Genomic DNA, 19,324 nt, shown 5'->3' on the forward strand with positions numbered 1-19,324 from the left:
TCAGGAGAAGTATTTGATTACCTAGTGGCTCATGGCAGGATGAAAGAAAAAGAGGCTCGAGCCAAATTCCGCCAGGTGGGTGTGACTCTCCATAGGGTCTGGGCCTGACCTTGCCTTTTGGGATTTGGCATACAAGGAGGAGCTGCCCATCTGTAAATGGCCTTTGGAGAGTGCTTTGGTGTTTGCCTATCTATGTGGCAACTTAGAACTAGGTCATGGAGTTCCTGCTCTGCCAGCCCCATGTGGCCCACCATCAGGTGCCCTGGACTAACCCTTCTTCCTTCTTTTCAGATAGTGTCTGCTGTGCAGTACTGTCATCAGAAGTTTATCGTTCATAGAGACTTAAAGGTAAGTCACACTTTTATCTCCCATGCCTTTAAGTGGAGGCTGGGTATTCCTCCCTCCCCTCTCTATAACAGAACCATCAGTAACCATCAAGTCCTGAGTGCTCAAGGAAACTCCAGCCTATCAATTTTTTTTTTTTTTTTAGATGACCAGGAAGCCCCTTAGAGCTGCTTCTAATATAGGCCTTGCGGCTGGACCTAGGATCCCATTCCAGCCAGCAAGCAGGGGGTCTCTGCCATTTCACCTCTCAGCATATCGCCTTTCAGTGCTGCCAGGCAGGCCAGGAGCACTCCAGGCTTTCTCAGTTCTTCAGGCAGCCTGGCAGCTGATGGAGGGAAGAGTGTTAACTGTTCCACAGCTGTATCACAGCTGATTTGAAGGCACGCATGCGCCATCTCTATCACTGAGGTATTTGAGTTTGAGGATGCCGATAAGTATCTTGGCATAAGTATCACAGACATGACTGTGATTAACCTGGGCCTGATGCTGAAGCTTTGCACAGCTATCAGGATATCTAGCCCTTTAGGTTCCAGCCTTCCTGAGGCTGCCTTCCTTTTGCCAACCCGTCCATTCTGATTGAAGCCCTCCCCTGGACAGTGAGGATAGCTCTGAGACTAGAGATGACTTCCCACTTGTCCATACCCCTCAGCTCCTTCCGCCTAGTGCCTTACTGTAGTCTGCATCATTCCCTGACATTTTCCGTCTTACTCCTAGGCAGAAAACCTGCTCTTGGATGCTGACATGAACATCAAGATTGCAGACTTTGGCTTTAGCAACGAGTTCACCTTTGGGAACAAGTTGGACACCTTCTGTGGCAGTCCGCCTTATGCTGCCCCGGAACTCTTCCAGGGCAAAAAATATGATGGCCCCGAGGTGGATGTATGGAGCCTAGGAGTTATCCTCTACACACTGGTCAGCGGATCCCTGCCTTTTGATGGACAGAACCTCAAGGTGGAGTGAAGTGCAGCCTTAAATCATTTTATTACTTCTTTCTCTTCTCGGCCTCTGTCTCAGCCCTGGATTTCCACCTTTACTACCTGCATACATTTTATCTCGAGCCAGAATGTCAGAGCAGGGCTTGCTGAAGTGCCAACAAATGAAAGGCCTTTGGGGAATGAATGACCTCAGTTCCTTCCTCAAGAGTTGGGAGGAAAAAAAGTTAAAAATAGTTGGGAGAGGGCGGTGCCTGTGGCTCAGTGAGTAGGGCACCAGCCCCATGTACCAAGGATAGCAGGTTCAAACCTGGCCTTGGCCAAACTGCAACAAAAAAATAGCTGGGCATTGTGGCAGGCACCTGTAGTAGCAGGCACCTATAGTCCCAGCTACTCGGGAGGCTGAAGCAAGAAAATTGCTTAAGCTCAAGAGTTTGCGGTCGCTATGAGTTGTGACACCACAGCACTCTACTAAGGGTGATATAGTGAGACTGTCTCCAAAAAAAAAAGAGTTGGGGAAAAAGTGTGTGTTCACACTCCAAGGCAGTCTGGGATAGCAGGCCTTTTGGACTGGTTAAGTTAGAGGGTCAAGGATATAAGAGTTTGAAGTCGCTGTGAGTTGTGATGCCACAGCACTCTACCAAGGGTGACATAGTAAGACTCTGTCCCAAAAAAAAAAAAAAAAAGAACGAGACCCCCGTCTGTACTGAAAATAGAAAAACTAGTGGGGCATTTTGGTGGGCACTTAGCGTCCCAGCTACTTCGGGTGCTGAGGCAAGAGGATCGCTTGAGTCCAAGAGTTTGAGAATTCTGTGAGTTATGACTCCACAGCACTCTGCCCAGGATGACAGAGGGAGACTCTATCTCAAAAAATAAATAAGTTGGGCGGCTCCTGTGGCTCAAGGAGTAGGGCACCCGCCCCATATGCCAGAGGTGGCTGGTTTAAACCCAGCCCCGGCCAAAAACTGCAAAAAAAAAAAAATAATAATAAGTTTTCTAACCCTGGATCCTTCTACAGGAGCTTCGGGAGCGGGTACTGAGGGGAAAATACCGTATTCCATTCTACATGTCCACAGACTGTGAAAACCTGCTGAAGAAGTTTCTCATTCTTAATCCCAGCAAGAGAGGCACTTTAGAGGTAAGCAACCTGGAGCCCAGCTAAAAGTTCCTGGGGTCCCCATAGAAACCTCCAAGCTGAGTTTCCTCTTCTCCTTCCCTTTTCCTTTCCCTCTGCTCCCTAGCAAATCATGAAAGATCGATGGATGAATGTGGGTCATGAAGATGATGAACTAAAGCCTTATGTGGAACCACTCCCTGACTACAAGGACCCCCGGCGGACAGGTGAGGGTGTGCTGGGCCATGAGGTTGAGCCTGCCTAAGAGTCAAGACAAGTCTTAACTATGTGTCTCCCTGTGCAGAGTTGATGGTATCTATGGGTTACACGCGTGAAGAGATCCAGGATTCACTGGTGGGCCAGAGGTACAACGAGGTGATGGCCACCTACCTGCTTCTGGGCTACAAGAGCTCTGAGGTGTGTGCTCCCTGACCTGGCCAGCTTCGCAGTTAGCAGCACCCCATGCTTCTAGCACATGTTGAGGGCAGAAGTGCATCTCCGAGTAGGCATGCTCTCTGCTGACCAATTCTAAGCCTCAGCTTTGGTGTTTAAGGTCCTCTGGCCCATTCACTATCATTCTCCATCAGTGAATGACTAAGAAAGCTGGTGGGGCCTGGGACTTGGTCTGAGTGTTGATAACAGGTGAGTTGGTCTGGCTACGTCTGTGTTGATTTATTAGATGGGTCATGGGAAGCTGGCAGTTCTACACTGATCTCATTATCTTTGTGTCTCTCTCTGTATCTGGAAGTGTACATTCTGGTGTGTGTGGGGGTGTCTCTTTGTCTCACGGGAAGCTTGAGTTTTGTGTTATGTTACTTCTGTCTTGGTGTGTGTACCTGTGTGTATATCCATACCCCTGTCTGTGGATCTGGAGGCTTATGATTATTATTCTGCCCATTTGGGTTTTGTTCACTGTCTGTGTATCCCCACATGAACTCACAGCCTCCCTTCCCTTCTCTCCCTCTGGAGGTAGTGGGCGTCCTTTCTTGGTTCTCACCTTAGCCTCTTAAGAGGGTGGGCCCATATTACTCTGTGTTAGAGGGATAGTCTGAGTCTGAATATATAGTGCGGTAGATAGTCATGACTCTGGGTGTGTGGGCCTTTGTGTCCCTCTCTAAGGGCAGGAGGTCTTTCTGGGAAGCATTGGGCTGTTTGTTGTTGTCTTGTGTCAGGGCATGTATGTTTTCAGGTGTTTAGGTGCAGATTACTCTTGTGAGTGTTGTCTCGTGTGATCCTGGGGTTGTGTGCATGTCAGGGCAGGATAGTATATATAAGTGTCCATCCACAGTGATCTCCATATGACTTCTACCCTTCCTTGAAGCCAGGTTTTTCTGTTCTTACAGCTGGAAGGTGACACTATTACCTTGAAGCCTCGGCCTTCAGCTGATCTGACCAATAGCAGTGCCCCATCCCCATCCCACAAGGTACAGCGCAGCGTCTCGGCCAATCCCAAGCAACGACGCTTCAGTGACCAGGGTAAATGCTTTCGGGAGTTGTATGTCATAGACTCTCCCCTCTCCAGAGAGGTCTTAGGTTCTCTGGGGGGCTTTGGGTGACACAGCTGGGGATCGTCCTGGTTTAGCCACTTAGCAGTGCCAGGGCTATGGGCGGGTCACTTGTACCTTCCCGTGTCCTCTGTTGAATGGGGTTTGCCAGGTTGCCAGCCAGACCATAGGCAAGTGCCATACATATGGGTGCTCAGTGGACCCCCTGGACTTACCCATTCCCACTGTCCCTCTGGCCCAGCAGCTGGTCCTGCCATTCCCACCTCCAATTCCTACTCTAAGAAGACACAGAGTAACAACACAGAAAATAAGCGGCCTGAGGAGGACCGGGAGTCAGGGCGGAAGGCCAGCAGCACAGCCAAGGTGCCTGCCAGCCCCCTGCCTGGCATGGAGAGGAAGAAGACCACCCCCACCCCCTCCACGGTGAGCCATGCCCCTGTCTGCTCCTCCCCCTCCTGCAGTGGGGCCTGGCCTCTCGAGGCAGCTCTTAATTCAAACCTATTCCCTGTATTGTAGATAATCGGCTAGCCACTAGGACTGAAAGCAGAATCCTTTCTTTGCTCTTCTGCTATCTGCTTGAGATGGAACGTTGCAGAGAAGCCTTTTCCACAAACCTGGGGGGAGAACCTAACTGTAGAACACCTTGGTTTTATGATACATCTCTTGCCCTTTATTTCCTACAGAACAGTGTCCTCTCCACCAGCACAAATCGAAGCAGGAATTCCCCACTTTTGGAGAGGGCCAGCCTCGGCCAGGCCTCCATCCAGAATGGCAAAGACAGGTGAGCTGCCTGGGTGCTGCCTGCCTTGCTCCCCAGGAGCCACCTCTCCAGGGTGATGTCTGTCAGCAGCACCATCTCCTGTCCCCACCAGTTCATTGCTCCTTGAGTTCCTTTCTGGCTCTGTCCAGTACAGCTTTCTACCTCGTCTACTCCTATTCCGTACCATCTCCTTCTTCCCATCCTCCTGACTGCCTTTCACAGTTTGCCAAGCGTGGGGCTCTTCATGACCATCTCAGCTGCCTGCTTGCTTCTTGACAGTAGCTAGGGCATGGCAGCTGCTCTTATCTAGTCGTCAGTGCCTACAGCCTTGTTTTGAAGACCCCAGCTCAGGGAAGAACCAAGAGATGCCTAAGGGGTGTACACACTGAGGGTGACTTCAGCTTTACCCATGAGAACAGAGTTCCCCAGCCTTGACCATCATCATCTCTTGGCATGTTTTGTTCCTGGCTCTACCTCTTCCAAGCCACAGACAAAAGTTTCCTCTTAGTAACACCCTGGCCCTTCTATAGAAGAAACTTCCTTATTCTTAGAATTCCTGGAGGCAGTGGCCTCCTGTCAGCTTTCCTTCATTTCTGGTTTCCTCTTCCCAGATGTGGCCTACCTCATTGCTTCATCACCCTGCCTTCCACTTCCTGGCCCTGCCTTCCTCAGCCCAACTTGCATCCACCGCTGCTGACAATGCTGGCTCCAGCCTTGCCCTTGCCCTTGCCCTTGCTTCCTAACCTAGGCCTCTGGCCCTCACTCACCCTAACCCAGGCCTCTCCGCTGCTTTTGTCTCCTAGCCTAACCATGCCAGGGTCCCGGGCCTCCACGGCTTCTGCTTCTGCCGCAGTCTCTGCGGCTCGACCCCGCCAGCATCAGAAATCCATGTCGGCCTCCGTGCACCCCAACAAGGCCTCTGGGCTGCCCCCCACGGAGAGTAACTGTGAGGTGCCGCGGCCCAGGCAAGTGTGCTGGGGCAGCTGTGCACCTGCTGCCCTCAGTCTGCCCTTCCCCTCTCCCAGTGCTTTCTTCTTCCTACTTGGGAATCCTGCTCTGTTCTTGTTAACTTAGCCACAAGAAATGGCTCTGCCCCCTGCATCCAGGAAGTAGAGGGAACAAAAAACATAAATGCCCCTCTCTTCCTTCAGTTCTCCCTCTCAAAACAGGTATGCAGGAATCTGTCCCGAGGCTCCAAAGGGAAACCTTTTTGTTCTGAACCTTCCTCAATTTCCTTAGGATCCTGGGATGGTCAGCATCACAGGGACTCCATCCTCAAGAGTCAGTCCCTGTTGTCCCCTTGAGGACCCAGGCACTGGCTCCCAGGGAGCCCACTCTCTCCAGCCTGTAATTGCTTTCCACACACGGGTCCTTCCTTGCCTCCCTCCCTTCCCAAACCATCTTCCACCTCCACAAGACTTCCTCCTTGCCACTGTCCTTGTTGGTCACATCCTTCCTTCTGTGTCCTTGTGATGGCTACCTCTGCCCTAGCATTGCCCATCCCTGTCCACGCCACAGGGTATTCCCAGTGCCCAGTGGTGATGGCTTTTCTGTGCCTGACGTGTTCCCCTCACTCCCACTTCTTTTCCCACAGCACAGCCCCTCAGCGTGTCCCTGTCGCCTCCCCGTCCGCCCACAACATCAGCAGCAGTGGTGGAGCCCCAGAACGAACTAATTTCCCCCGGGGTGTGTCCAGTCGAAGCACCTTCCATGCTGGGCAGCTCCGACAGGTGCGGGACCAGCAGAATTTGCCCTACGGTGTGACCCCAGCCTCTCCCTCTGGCCACAGCCAGGGCCGGCGGGGGGCCTCTGGGAGCATCTTCAGCAAGTTCACCTCCAAGTTTGTACGCAGGTGAGCAGGGAGCTTAGAGTGGCAGAGAGGCTCAACCAGACCTTCCTACTTGCCTGGGAGTTGGGGTGGTTAGGGATACCCAGAACCAGGGTTGGGTCCTGAGGGCAGAACAGGCCTCAAGAATCCTAAGAAATTGGGTCTTTGTCAGCATCCATGTGCCTAGGCCCACCCCCTCTTAGGTCTCCTAAATCCTTACAGGCACCTCTTAGTCTCTGGCCCCAAGCAGATGGCCCATCCCGCCTCCTCTCTAGGAGAGTGTGAACTCAGATGCTAAAATAAAAGCCCCCCTCTTCTCTCCTGCGTTCCCATGGAAACTTATATTTGGTGACGCAGCTGCAAAGTCATGAGGCGTGAGCCAGGCTATGCTGGCAAAGAAAAATTTTTCCTGGTCTCTGTTTTGCCCCGTGACTGCCTTTCCCCCCAAACAGTTGGTTCTGTCTGGCTACAGCCACTCCCCTCTGTTGCAGCCATATTCTTCCACCCAGGGATGCCCAGAATGAAGCCCATGCATGAAAGAGTTGGTGAGGGTCTGCTCCCTTGCCAGCCCTCTGATGCTTTCCTATGTTAGACCCAGGGTGGGAATCTCTTCATGGGGGTCTCACACTGGAGCCTCCAGCCCCCACAAAGGACAGCTTGAGGTGCATTCAGCCATCTGGCCTCTTGAGATGTTCCCTGTCCCCATCTCACCCATTCTTAACCCCTTTGGAACAGTAGCTCAGGAAGCAGCAGGAGCTTTGAGAGAGCAGGCTCACCTGCCCTCCTGCACCTCACTTCATGGGAGGAGCCCAAAGCCACCGCCCATGTCGGCCCCCAAATGCAGGTGTGAGGGCTGCAGAGAGGGTGGGAGCAGGTCTGAAGTCTGGGACTCTAGTCTCGCTGAGCGGCTCTTCCAAAAACGGGGTGACCCTTGAACCCGTAAAGCCCACTCCCACCTGCTTATCCACATACCGTCTTGTTGGGTTTTTTTTATTTCTTTTTTTATTTTGTCTTTTTTTGTTTGTTTTTTTAGAAATCTGTCTTTCAGGTTTGCCAGAAGGTAGGCGTTGAGCCCGCTGTGTGTGTGTGTGTGCGCGTATCTGTGTCCTGTGTCCTGCCTCCATCACTAACTCCTTTTCTGGCTCTTGCTCCGTCCCCCATCTGCTAACCCAAGTCTGTGTGGCCCTCCTGTCTCTGCCATCTTAAAGGGATGAACAGTGCCTCTGAGTAGGCGCCAGACAGGCAGGGCTTGGGAATATGTCAGCCCACTCAGGGCAAATGGCTTAAAAATGAGAGGCCTTTCTTGGGCCTACAGTTATGCCTGTCCTCAAGCAAGGGGAGACCTTCTCAGGGAATTCTCCCTTTAAGATTGTCTCTGCTCACCCACCCCACTCCACCCAGATTTTGGTCCCAAGCATTGGGTGTCTTTTCTGGCCCTTCCCTGTCATGTGCATGCGCTGTAAAGAGGCTCGACTGGGCTTACACGTGCATCTGGTATGGTGTCTCATTTGGGGCCTCCTTCCTGGGCTTCCTGAACTGCAGGGCTGTGTGACCTCTTCCCTCTGGCCTGTGGGATGGCAGGGCTTTGGAGGTACTACAAGGGTCCCAAGGTGTAGCCCAGGGGTCCTCAAACTTTTTAAACAGGGGGCCAGTTCACTGTCCATCAGACCATTGGAGGGCCGGACTGCGGGCCCCGGGACAAGTCGGCTGCTAAGCAGGACAGGCAGCGGTAGCAAAAACACCTGGCGGGCCACATGTGGCCCTGCCAGCTGTAGTTTGAGGATGCCTGGTAGCCTGTCTCCTCCAAGCCCAAGGAGCCTTTGCCTCACAAATGGGGCACAGCACCCCCTTCTGGCAGCTCCTGCAAAACCAAGTCCACTCCCACCTCTGCCTGAGGGCTCCAGTAGCATCCAAATGAATCAAGCCTCCTCTCTTCTAGATAAACCCTATTCTAGGGTAGGAGCCAATCTGCCCAAGCCCTGGCAAAATTTGGGAAATCTGCATCCTGATTCAGGCATCCTCCTTCCTGGGCCACATCCTGGCTCCTTCATGCCTAGCCTTATCCTCATCCTCTCTGAAGGCTTGTGTGGGCCAGATACCCAGTTGAAGAACAAGGGCCAGGTTGGGAGCCCTAGTGCCCCAAGGCTATCAGCCCAGGCCCTGCATCGGTGGGGGAACTGTCCAGACAGGGTCTTCAGGGTTTTCTCATCCCCTCCTCCCACCTAGCTCTTTACTGCATGACTGGCTGCTGCCTCAAGTGGCCCCGGGCAGTGGGGGCCTGCTCCACAGGGAGCCTGGAGTGAGCAGCAGGGAGGGCGCCTTCCTCGCACAGCCGGGCTCCCTGCTCGCAGTGCGCTTATTTGCTCTCTTGTGTCTGTTGTGTCTTCATGTTCCTTTCCATGTGGTACTGGCTTCTCTTCCACTCCTCTCACATCCCTCCTCCTCTGCAGTCCCCAATTTCCTGGCTCCAGGCACCCATCTTCCAGCCAGGAGCTGGAGAAGCCGCTCAGCAGGGCCAGACCTCTTCCCCACCCACTCTCCCAAGGTGTCTGCCCTGCCCCACCCTCCATCCTCCCTTCTGTACCAGCAGATGGCTTGGCAAGCCAGCAGGTAGGGGCATTACAGAAGGTCGAAGGAGGCGGCCTTTGCCACTCATCACCTTTGCCCCAGGTGCCCGCCACACAGATCCAGGCCTTGGTACTTTGAGCCTCCTGGGAGAGGCCTGTACATACCCCCAGGCCCCATCTCTCACAGAGATCCAAGTATTGCAGCCCCTTCCCTACAACAGGACTACAGTCCTGAGACCCTGGTGTGTTGATACAGAAGAACTACTCACAGCTCCCTGACCCCTAGAACAGAGTGAGAGCCCTGGCTGTGGGCCAGTGGGGGAAGCTGCCTTACATGGGGTTAGGTGCACAGTACCAGGGTACACAGCCATCATCCCCTGCCCATTGGAGCAAAAGCTCCATCTCCCCAGCTTAGATTTGGGAGCGTGGGGAGGGTCAGGCCTCATATGCTGCTGCCAGTGTGAGGTGCTGCAGAGCCATGTTGGCCTGCCAGGTGATGGGCGCATGACCTTGGGCTTGGGTCCTGCCCACCTACTGGTGACACCTTCCCAGACCCACTCTCACCTGGGTCTGTGGCGACGGAAGGAGCGAGAGATCCCAGCACTAAACTCTCACTCGCTCTGTTTTTTGAGGAACCCGAATGAACCTGAAAGCAAAGACCGAGTGGAGACGCTCAGGTGAGAGGGCTGGAGCCAGCACTGGCCCTGCCCGGGCTACCGGGCTTGCCACAAGCCTCCTGCTCCTCTCTTCCTTCTGCCACTTGGCTCCTCCTCTGGTGGTTTTGCCCTATTCCCACCCTCTGGGGCCTTCTCTTCCCAAATCCAACTGCAGTACTCTGGGCCCTTCACAGATCTGGTATATTCTGGAAGTCAGAGCCCTGGGTTGGGTGGGTGGGGCTACAGACTCCTACCCTGGACTACCTGATCTTTCAGCTGCTGCTTTCTGAAGTCAGTCTGTGCCAGATGCTATCGAGCACATTCATTCTTCCTGACCCTCCCCTCTTCAAAGAGAACAGCCGATATCAGAATGGAGCTGTCACCCCCACTCCAGGGCAGATTGCTCAGTCCTCCATCCTGACAGATGGCAGCTTGGAAGACTGCGGCCCCCTCTCCTCCCTCTGCCCTTTAGACAGGGTCTCAATAGCCTTAATGCTCTTGTGCTCCTCCCACTCTCCTCTCTGGTCTCAGGGGCTGTCTGTAGGGGTGGCTCTCCCGGGTGGGGCACCTCAGCCCCTCACCTGATGCAGTCTCTGCCCTCTCCACAGACCTCATGTGGTGGGCGGCGGAGGCAACGACAAAGAAAAGGAAGAGTTTCGGGAGGCCAAGCCACGCTCACTGCGCTTCACATGGAGTATGAAGACCACGAGCTCCATGGAGCCCAATGAGATGATGCGGGAGATCCGCAAGGTGCTGGACGCAAACAGCTGCCAGAGCGAGCTGCACGAGAAGTACATGCTGCTGTGCGTGCATGGCACGCCAGGCCACGAGGACTTTGTGCAGTGGGAGATGGAGGTGTGCAAACTGCCGCGGCTGTCTCTCAATGGGGTTCGGTTTAAGCGGATATCGGGCACCTCCATGGCCTTCAAAAACATTGCCTCCAAAATAGCCAATGAGCTGAAGCTTTAACAGGCTGCTGGGAGTGGGGAGCGGCAGAGGCGGGCCAGCTGGACTTGGCTGCTGGGGCCGGCCACTCCACCCCACTGGGTGAGACTGCAGGATGGATTGGTGTGTCTCCCCTGCTGGCACTTCTCCCCTCCCTGCCCCCTCTCAGTTTTTTCTTCCATGTTTGTGGGGGAAGGGAGATTGTCCTCCCCACCCCACATCACCCTGCCCTAAAATTCCTCCTTCCCCTCTCTCCCCCCAGGAGGCAAAGGAAGGGGAGGGTGGATGGGGGGGCAGGGCTCCCCCTTGGTACTGCGGTTGCACAGAGTATTTCGCCTAAACCAAGAAATTTTTTATTACCAAAAAGAAAAAAGAAAAAAAAAATCCCAGCGGCCACCTTTCCTCCCTGCCCCATTGGGACAGTTGAGACTGGATCTGTGGGGTTTCCCGGGAGGGTGGCTCAGGGCTGGAACACTCTCAGGCAAGAGTGGTGGAGTTCCCTGTCAGGCCCTCCGCCAGGCCCATTTTGGGCTTCTCCCCTCTCTTCCCCTCCTTCCCCTCCAAGTGAACCACCAGAGGTGGCCTTCCCCTGACCTCAGGCCCCTGGCTGGAGGCCTGGGCACGGGGCGCGGCACGGGGCGGGTGGGGTGCTGCGTAGCCCTGAGTGGGTGGGGCTGGCGGCAGCTCTGGGGCTGGTGAGGCAGGACAGCTGGCTGAGGCTCTGGCCTCCCTCCATGCTGTACCCTCTGCCCCTCCTTCCCTAGAGCTGGGCATTTCCTTCCACAAGCTGCTGTGGGGACATTTGTTCCCCTCCTCAAAAGTCTGTGCCATCTTCTCCCACCACCCCTCCCGGGTAGGAGGGGATGACCCCAGGGCTGGGAGAGTGGAGGGGACTGCAGGGCAGATTGGCTCCTTGACCCCCAAGGGGCCACTTGGGCTGCTGGTCTCCAGAGCAGGGGCGCTGGGCTTTCTCCGTTATGGGAGAGCCTTTGTCTGAAAGCACAGCCCCCCCTTGCTGCTCCTCTCCCCTGCGGCTTCCCCTTCATTGGCATTAATCTGGGCACCAGCTCGCTCCATTGCAGTGACTTCCCTCACCACTCATCTCTCAGCCTTGCCTTTTCTTCCTGACACTGTCGCCCCTCCTCTCAGGAGATGCTGCCCAGGGCCTGGGGAGGGGGGCCTGGCTGGGATTGGGCAGCAGGGCCAGGAGCATCTGCCTCCATGGGGTGGGGTCAGACAGGCCAAGTGACTCCCAGCTTGCTAACCTCGTGGCCAGTGTGGGAGTGGGTAGTTGTGGGCGCTTGGCTGGTGGTGGCCACTGCATCCCTTAATTTATTTCTCTGCTGTTTTCTGTTCTTGAGAAATTGGGCGGGGGGGAGTCCTACACAGAGGCTGCCCCTTACCCTTACCTGAGTTGTACATTTTTTTGTGATGGGTTTTATTTTTTATTTTATTATTTTATTATTTTATTTTTTTTTTGATTTATGACAGCTCCACCCTTATTCACCACCCCCACTCCCAGGCCAGGGTCAGTGACAAGGCGAGCCCTTGGGTCCCAGGAAGGGGCCTCGCCAACCTCAGCTCTCCTGCCCCACACTCCTATGCGGCTCAGACCAAGGGCTCCCCTCCTCCCTTCCCCCCTCCTGCCCTAGGGAACAGCCCGGGTGCTCAGAGGGGGCCGGGAGGGCATGGCTTGGCTCCCAAAGGGGGTGGGGGCTGGGGGGCACCCAGGCAAGGTGGCCCCTCCCCACCTAGCCCCCTCCTTTCCCACCCTGCACTTAGTTTCTCCTCTGGATCAAACACGTAATAAAGAGAATGTTTGGAATCTGAGCTGCCTGTTCCTGTTTCTTCTCCCAGCCCGGCAGGGACCCAGTCCCCTGTGGCAAGATATAGCCTAAGCCCACCTGCCTTGCAGGAGAGTTGATTACTGTCTGGGACCTGGGGGAGAGGCCTGTGCTATGTGGGCCCAGCTCCCTACTGTCCCCCAAGTGCAGACAGGAATCAAAGCCCAGGGCCCTTACACCAAAAGGGAATGTGGACTCAGTACGCTTGGAAGGTTTCATTTTTTTATTTTTTAAAAATGTTGAAAAATAAATCCATGTCTGCTGCATAACTACCCAACCCCCTCTCTCCAAGCTTTTGGGAGATGGGTATGGTGGAGCTCCTCAGCATTTCCCACTGGCCCTGAAAACAGAGCTTGCCTTCTAGCCTCTGGACTGTCAGGCCCACCTACCCTCTTCTGCCCCCCTCCCTACTTCACCCCAAACTTATTGCTAAAAGAGAAAGAGGAAGGAGAACAGCTAACAGACCAAACTGTCCTCTCCCCCACACTAAGGTCACTACCCCCTACACACAAAGGGCAGGGCCCAAGGGCCAAGCCCCAGCAGACTAGGAGGCAGCCATTCCAGTCCCAGACAGGAAGCAAAAAGTACTCTCAGGCCAGCTCAAAAGGCCCCTGAGCCTCTGGCTGGAAGGAGACAGACTCAGCTGCCAGGAACACATGCAGAACCCACAGGTCCAGGCTGTGCCAGTCAGCAGCTCTGTCTTTGAAAGACCTGGCAAGAGCCCTTAGTCCCTTCTGTCCTCAGAGATGCCAGCAAAGGGGCTGGAGCCTCTGATTGGGGCCAGGGGGGGCGGGGGCGGCTCAAAGTGAGGGTGCTGGAGGCTCCAGAGGGGCTCCAATCAGGGTGGGTGGGGGCTGAGGGCCAGGACGGGCACTGTGGCGGGAGGCAGCCAGAGCAGGACGGATGAGTGGTGGGGGGGGCTGGTTAGGGGCCAGCCGAGGCTGGAGGAAGCGGCCTTGCTGTAGTGGGGGTGGCTGGCGAAGCAGAGTGGGAGCCGTGGGTAGAGGTGGCCTCAGCAGTGGGGGTGGCTGAGACAGTGAGGTGGGAGGTGGAGGGGGTGGTGGTGCAGGGGGCACAGGTCGGGGCACAGATGTTGAGACTGATGTAATCTGGACCTGAGGGGAAAGAAAAGCGTCAAGAGGCCAGGCTCTCTACCTCCTTCAGCCCAGTCTAAGGGCCAAGGAGATGCCTTTCCTCTCTGAACTCCTCACCTCATCATCTTCCTCTAGGGCTGGGGCTGGCAAGGGAGCCCCTCTCCTAGCCTCCTCCATGGGGACAGGGGCTCCAGGGGTCCCATCCTGCTCAGCCTCCCATTCCTGCAGCACCTCCTCCAGATTGAAGCGGCGCCGGTAGCTCACAAAGAAGGTCTTCACCTGGGTCAGAGTCTTGTTCCCAATCACCTCTGCAATAGCCCCAAAGTCTTTGCCATACCTACGGATGGCTGCAAGGGCCAAAAGAGGAGCAGAGTGTGAATACCCCTTAGAACCAGCTACTTTCTTGATCTTTACCCTCTACTCCCAGCTCCTTGGTGGATGAGGAGTCCTCTCTTCTTCCCATGGTCTAACCCACCTTGGACAGCCAAAAGCTGCTCATCTGTGGTCCAGCGGGAATTGAACTTGGTGTTGGCCTGAAAAGCAAGGAATATATATCTTTTAGGCTCAAAAACACGGGGGAAACCCTACTTCCTAAGTAGAACACTTTCTGCTCTGCCTCCAGAGAACCCTCCTTTGTACTCATGCTTGAAGAGTAGCCTTACCTCAGGGGGGCGGAGTGGATCGATGCCGCCCTCCAGGGCTTGGCGCAGGCTGCTGTTGGTCTGCTTCATGCTCTGCACCTGGGAGGGCCAGGAAATGGAGGCCCATCAGACTCAGGCAGACTGCCACACCCCTTGCAGGGTCCTATTTCTTCACAAACATGAGCCCCACTGCCCTGACAAAGCTCTCTGTCACCTAACATCTGGCTCATTTCCCCCCTCGCAACTACTCAGTAAAGGGAGATGCAAGGTTCTCTCTTTTCTGCAGATCAGTTGTTTGTTTGGTTTTTCCTTTGAAGGGGAGAGACACAGGGTCTCATTCTTGCTAAAGCTGGTCTCAAACTCCTGACCTCAGTTGATCCTCCTGCTTCAGCCTTCCAAAGTGCTGGGGAGACAGATTACAGGCATTAGACACTGTGCCCAGCCCAGGCCAGTTTTGTTTTTGAGACAGAATCTAAGCTGTCGCCCCGGGTAGAGTGCAGTGGCATTATAGCTCACAGCCACTTCTAACTAATGGGCTTAAGCGATTCTCCTGCCTCAGCCTCCCAAGTAGCTGGGACTACAGGCGCCCGCCACAACTTTTTTGGTTTTAGTTGTCATTGTTATTTGGCAAGCCCAGGCTGTATTCGAACCCGCCAGCTCCGGTGTATGTGACTGGTGCCTTAGCTGCTTGAGCTACAGGTGCTGAGTCCTAAACCAAGTTTTGTTTTTTTTTTTTTTTTTGAGACAGAGCCTCAAGCTGTCCCCCTGGGTAGAGTGCAGTGGCATTACAGCTCACAGCAACTTCCAACTCCTGGGCTCAAATGAGTCTCCTGCCTCTGCCTCCCAAGTAGCTGAGACCACAGGTGCCCGCCACAACGCCTGGTTTTTTTTTTTTTTTTGGTTGTAGCCATCATTGTCGTTTGGCAGGCCCGGGCTGGATTCTAACCTGCTAGCTTAGGTGTATGTGGCTGGCGCCTTAGCCACTTGAGCTACAGGCGCCAAGCCCAAACCAGCTTTTTAGGAAGGCCCAGAAAAGAATACATTACCCAGAGTCTTGAGGATGGGGCAGAGACAGGTTTGGCACCCTCTACCTTACTCCTCAGCTACCCCCAAAGTTTAGTTCCCAGGTGCCAACTGCCCCCTTTGCACGGCACCTTCGTTTTTCAGCCCCCACCTGGCGCTTGAGGGAGATGAGCTGGGAATCCAGACCTCGGAGTGTGAGGTTGGCAAGGTCTGGGCTTCCTGACACTGCAGTGAGGCCCTCAGGGCTCAGGTACATGCCCTTAGGTGGGCGACGCCGTGTTCGCAATGGGTGGTGGCGGTACTGAGACACCTGGACCTCCTTCTTCCCAGGGCCTGGGCGCGCATTCAGGGGCCGAGAAGGCAGAGGCTGCCAGGGAAAGAGGAAAGTGTAGGTGGCGCAGAGCTGGAGGAGAGGCAGATAGGCAAGCAGGTAGGGCCAGACCAGCTCTGAGAGCTCACCTCCCGCTTGGGGTCTCCAGCATCTGGCTCTCCCTCACTCACGGTTCCTCGTCCCTCTTCAAGCTCATCACTGCTGACACGGGGGCCAGGGAAAATGAGGTAGGGTCCAAGACTGCCTGCCCCCACCTTTTCTTTGAGACAGTCTCACTCTGTTGCCTGAGCTTCAGCCTAGCTCACAGCAACCTCAAACTCCTGGGCTAAAGCAATCATCTTACCTCAGCCTACCAAGTATCTGGGTCTACAGGTGCCTGCCACAAAGCCCAGCTCATTTTTCTATTTTTAGTAGAGATGGGATCTCACTCTTGCTCAGTCTGGTCTCAAACTCCTGAACTCAACCAATCCTCCCACCTTGGCCTCCCAGGGTGCTAGGATTATAGGTGTGGGCTACTGCGCCTGGCCCCCACCTGTCTTCTTTGTCCTTGCGGCCCCCCAGCCGCCGTGCCTGTCTGTCCATCACACTAGTTCGGCTGCGAGTCTTTTTCCAAGAGTAGTAATATTTCACCAGGCTGGGAATCAGTTTGTCTGGCAGCTGGAAGAGGCAACACCAGAGGTTGGGGCCCATCCAACACTCTAGGCCCCAAGCATATTCCTTAGGAGGGAGGAGCTGAGGAGCGCTGGGAGGTAGAAAGGCTTTACCATCTGCTGGATCCGCTGGAAGCACTTGCCATGGAAGCCAAAAGCCTGTTCAAACAGCACCTTGTCCTCCACCGTCCACTCATCAGGGAATGGGGTAAAGTTGGCCAGGTCAGCCAGTGACTTCTCCACATCATGTTTATGCCAAAGGAGCATGCCCAGCGCCTGGCCCAGGATGAGGGGCAACTCAGGCTCAGCTGTCCCCAGCACTGTCCTGTCCCTACTCCCAAATCCCTGCTGGGCCAAGGCTCACCTGCTCAATGTTGTAGCCATGCTTCTCTTTGGCCATTGCAATGTACTTGTCAACTGCAGGGGCAGGAGGGATAGAGCCTTGGAGGAGGGGGTGAAAGTTCCTAACCCAGATCTGTCCAAAGAGGGGTAACCCCCAAGGGCCAGGCCCCAGGACAGGATTGAATTGCCACATTTCAGACTCCAGCCCCCATTCGGGAAGAGCTGGCCTGAGGATGGGATAAACCTAAACCCTCACCTCCCACAGATGAATATAAACCAGAGTTCCCACTCACGTTTGGCATCTGACACACAGTGGTTGGGCGACCACACCAGCATCCCTTTCAGCTCCTTGTTGCTGTAGCGTGCAGGGCTCTCTGAAAGGCAGAGGGAAAATACTCAGATCACTCTGCTGGTACTAGCAAGCCAGGGCCAGGGACAGCAGAGGAGTGGGGCCTGGGAGGTGAGGCCCAGAAGGGAAGGAGGGGCAGAAACCCAGACAGGAAGGCAGAGCAGGAAAACTAACCATGCCACAGGGCCAACCTCCCCTGCCTGCCCTTCCAGTGGGAGCCAGCCAAGGGCTCCCCAGGTGGGGCTGAAGGCCAAGCCACGGGCCTCCCCCCTTGCAGCCTGTCCTGCCACTCACCAGGCTTGCACTCCGGAATTACGGCCTGGTAATTGGTTCCAACGCGGATCATGCTGTCTGTGGAGCCAGGGAAGGCAGTGAGGACTCCAGGGAGGGAGGGAGAGAAGGAGAAGATGCGGGGGAGGTGGCTGGCCTGAAGTTCTCCTTCCTGACCACCCAGGGCCCCCATCTTCCAGGAGGTTTGTTTTTCCCTGATCTTTCCCCTCAGCCCTCAGGTACACTCAGCTGCAGAGGAATTGGAAGAGACCCTGCCTAGTCACGGCCACTGGGGGTGGAGGGTAGCCACGGGGACAGTTTCAGAGCCCAGGCCAAGCAGAGTGCTTTGTTCTGACTAGGGGCTGGGGCATTGGAAGGCAGCCCCTAGACCTGGACCACAGCCCTGATGGGTACCCAAGGCTCCTCCCCACATGAACCTCACAGCTGGGTGTGGAGTGTGCCTCTCCAGCCTCTGCCCCAGTCCTCAGTCTTCTGCAAGGTGGCAAGGTATGAGGCATCCAATCTGTGTAAGGAGGGACGCCAGGATGCCCGGGGGACTGAGGGCAGGGCGGGGGTGGGCAGGACGGCATCTGCAGCAACTAGGGGCCCAGCCTCCGGACTCCCTGTGCCACCAACCCAGGGATTGGGGTAGAAGCAAGGCAGAGGCTCCAATCCGGGAAAGGCAGGAACCATCAGCATAACAGGCCCGTGGTCTGCAACACTTTCCCCTTCTCGCCCCAGGCCGCGTCCCCCTCCCCTGCCGGCCAGCGCGCCCTTAACCCTAGGCCGCCAGGCTCACCATGCGAGTGCTCCTCCTCGCTGCTGTCATCCTCCGAGTGGGGCTGTCCACCGTTGGGAACCGTCTTGGCTCGACTGCGGGACAGGATCCCGGAGCCCGCGCTCGGCTTCTCCATCACAGAGGGCATTACCCCGCCCAGCTGCCCCGGGGGGCCCGGGAGTCTTCCGAGACCCGCGGTGATTGCCGCGCTCGCCTCGAGTGCCGTGCCCGGCCCGACCTGGAGAGGTCGCCACTGAGGTTACGAGAGGCAGGAGGTCAGCGTGGCTAGGGTCCGGGGGAGCGGTAGCCAAGCAGGCAACCCCAGCGCTCTCCGCGACCCCCACGGGCGAGGGCGTTGGAAAAGTTTGTGCAGAAGTGGGGTACGCGGCGAATGAGCACAAGGTCCAGTGCGCCCACGGCGCGCTCGTTCTGTACGCCCCTCGGGGTTGGGGCTCTCCCGGAGAAGTCGAGGCGCCCCAGAACCCCACCGCCCGCCTGCCCACGCCGATCAGCGGGCGCGCGCAGGAGCGCAATTTGCGCTCCCCACGGACTCCGTTTCTCTCGGCTGCGCCAGGGATGCCCCAGTCCCCAAGTGGGGACCCTGTCCCAGCCAGACCACTGCCCGCGACAGCAGCCGACGCGGCTCCGGCGGCGGTGGCGGGACGGCGCGCACAGCGCGCGGCGCCGGGCAGAGTTGCTGGGAGGCGGGCGGAGCGCAGCCGCGGGCGCCGCCTCGCACCCTCCCTGGCGCGCTTGCTCTCCCCGCCGCTCTCAGGCTGCCGCTAGCTCGCCCGCTCTCCGCCGCCGCTCGCTCCTCGCTCACACAATGAAGCTGCTGGCAGGGAAGTAGTGCCGGCTGCGGCCTCAGCACCCCTCCCCCAGCCGATGCCTCCGCCAGCTGAACATCTGGCCCTGGGGTGGGAGGGAAGGCCGGGGGCGGGGCCTAGGGGCTAGGGCTAGACCTCCAGGGGGTGGGATCAGGACCCGGGTCGGGAGAGCGTCCCTCTGCAGGGCCCCCCTCGCGTCCCTGAGCTCCCAGATTTACCCGTGAGGGAACCCTTCTGCCCCGCCAGGAGTACCCGGGGGTCAGCCCCACCCACGTGCCCACCAGCCCCACACACTAGTGGGCTCGGGTTACCGCCGCCTGCCCCGGGGGCCATGAGGCTGCCCGGCTGCCCGCCCGGGTGGAGCCCAGCTTTTCCTTCCATTTCCCTTCCTGCCAAGGAACTCCCCACCCCCCCTTCCGCACGGGGACCCCCCCCCTTCATGCGCCCTTGGGGGCCAGAACGGATGGGAGGCCGGACAGGCGAGGAATGAATTCCTCCAAGAGCCCGGACCAGCAGCCTGGCT

General features: G+C 56.3%; 2 protein-coding genes across 7 annotated transcripts in view; one reads left to right on the forward strand and one right to left on the reverse strand.

Moving 5' to 3' along the window:
• MARK2 (microtubule affinity regulating kinase 2) overlaps positions 1-12,482 on the forward strand; it is a 73,613-nt gene extending 61,131 nt beyond the window's left edge. For 2 of the 6 annotated variants that reach the window (XM_023518471.1, XM_012810722.2), the window contains exons 6-19: positions 5-75; positions 292-348; positions 1,060-1,296; positions 2,296-2,415; positions 2,519-2,618; positions 2,696-2,808; positions 3,735-3,867; positions 4,141-4,319; positions 4,580-4,677; positions 5,460-5,621; positions 6,251-6,508; positions 7,518-7,544; positions 9,684-9,728; positions 10,316-12,482. In XM_023518471.1, the coding sequence (XP_023374239.1) occupies positions 5-75; positions 292-348; positions 1,060-1,296; positions 2,296-2,415; positions 2,519-2,618; positions 2,696-2,808; positions 3,735-3,867; positions 4,141-4,319; positions 4,580-4,677; positions 5,460-5,621; positions 6,251-6,508; positions 7,518-7,544; positions 9,684-9,728; positions 10,316-10,676 (1,961 nt within the window). In that variant the 3' untranslated portion in view covers positions 10,677-12,482. The remainder of the gene's footprint in view (positions 1-4; positions 76-291; positions 349-1,059; positions 1,297-2,295; positions 2,416-2,518; positions 2,619-2,695; positions 2,809-3,734; positions 3,868-4,140; positions 4,320-4,579; positions 4,678-5,459; positions 5,622-6,250; positions 6,509-7,517; positions 7,545-9,683; positions 9,729-10,315) is intronic. The other 4 variants (XM_023518472.1, XM_012810723.2, XM_023518473.1 and 1 more) reach the window with 3 other exon arrangements.
• A 210-nt stretch (positions 12,483-12,692) lies between these two features.
• RCOR2 (REST corepressor 2) lies at positions 12,693-18,825 on the reverse strand. The gene is made up of 12 exons (XM_003798589.1): positions 17,996-18,825; positions 17,221-17,277; positions 16,871-16,951; positions 16,600-16,652; positions 16,350-16,511; positions 16,118-16,242; positions 15,714-15,783; positions 15,406-15,621; positions 14,253-14,330; positions 14,066-14,123; positions 13,708-13,937; positions 12,693-13,611 (listed from the first exon to the last, which is right to left on the reverse strand). The coding sequence occupies exons 1-12, from the start codon at positions 18,120-18,122 to the stop codon at positions 13,297-13,299; spliced, it is 1,572 nt and encodes a 523-aa protein (XP_003798637.1). The 5' UTR covers positions 18,123-18,825; the 3' UTR covers positions 12,693-13,296.
• Between the last annotated feature and the right edge of the window lie 499 nt (positions 18,826-19,324).

This window comes from Otolemur garnettii, unplaced genomic scaffold (assembly GCF_000181295.1).
Source record: "Otolemur garnettii isolate 467f Iridium unplaced genomic scaffold, OtoGar3 scaffold00140, whole genome shotgun sequence".
In the NCBI taxonomy this organism is placed as follows: domain Eukaryota; kingdom Metazoa; phylum Chordata; class Mammalia; order Primates; family Galagidae; genus Otolemur; species Otolemur garnettii.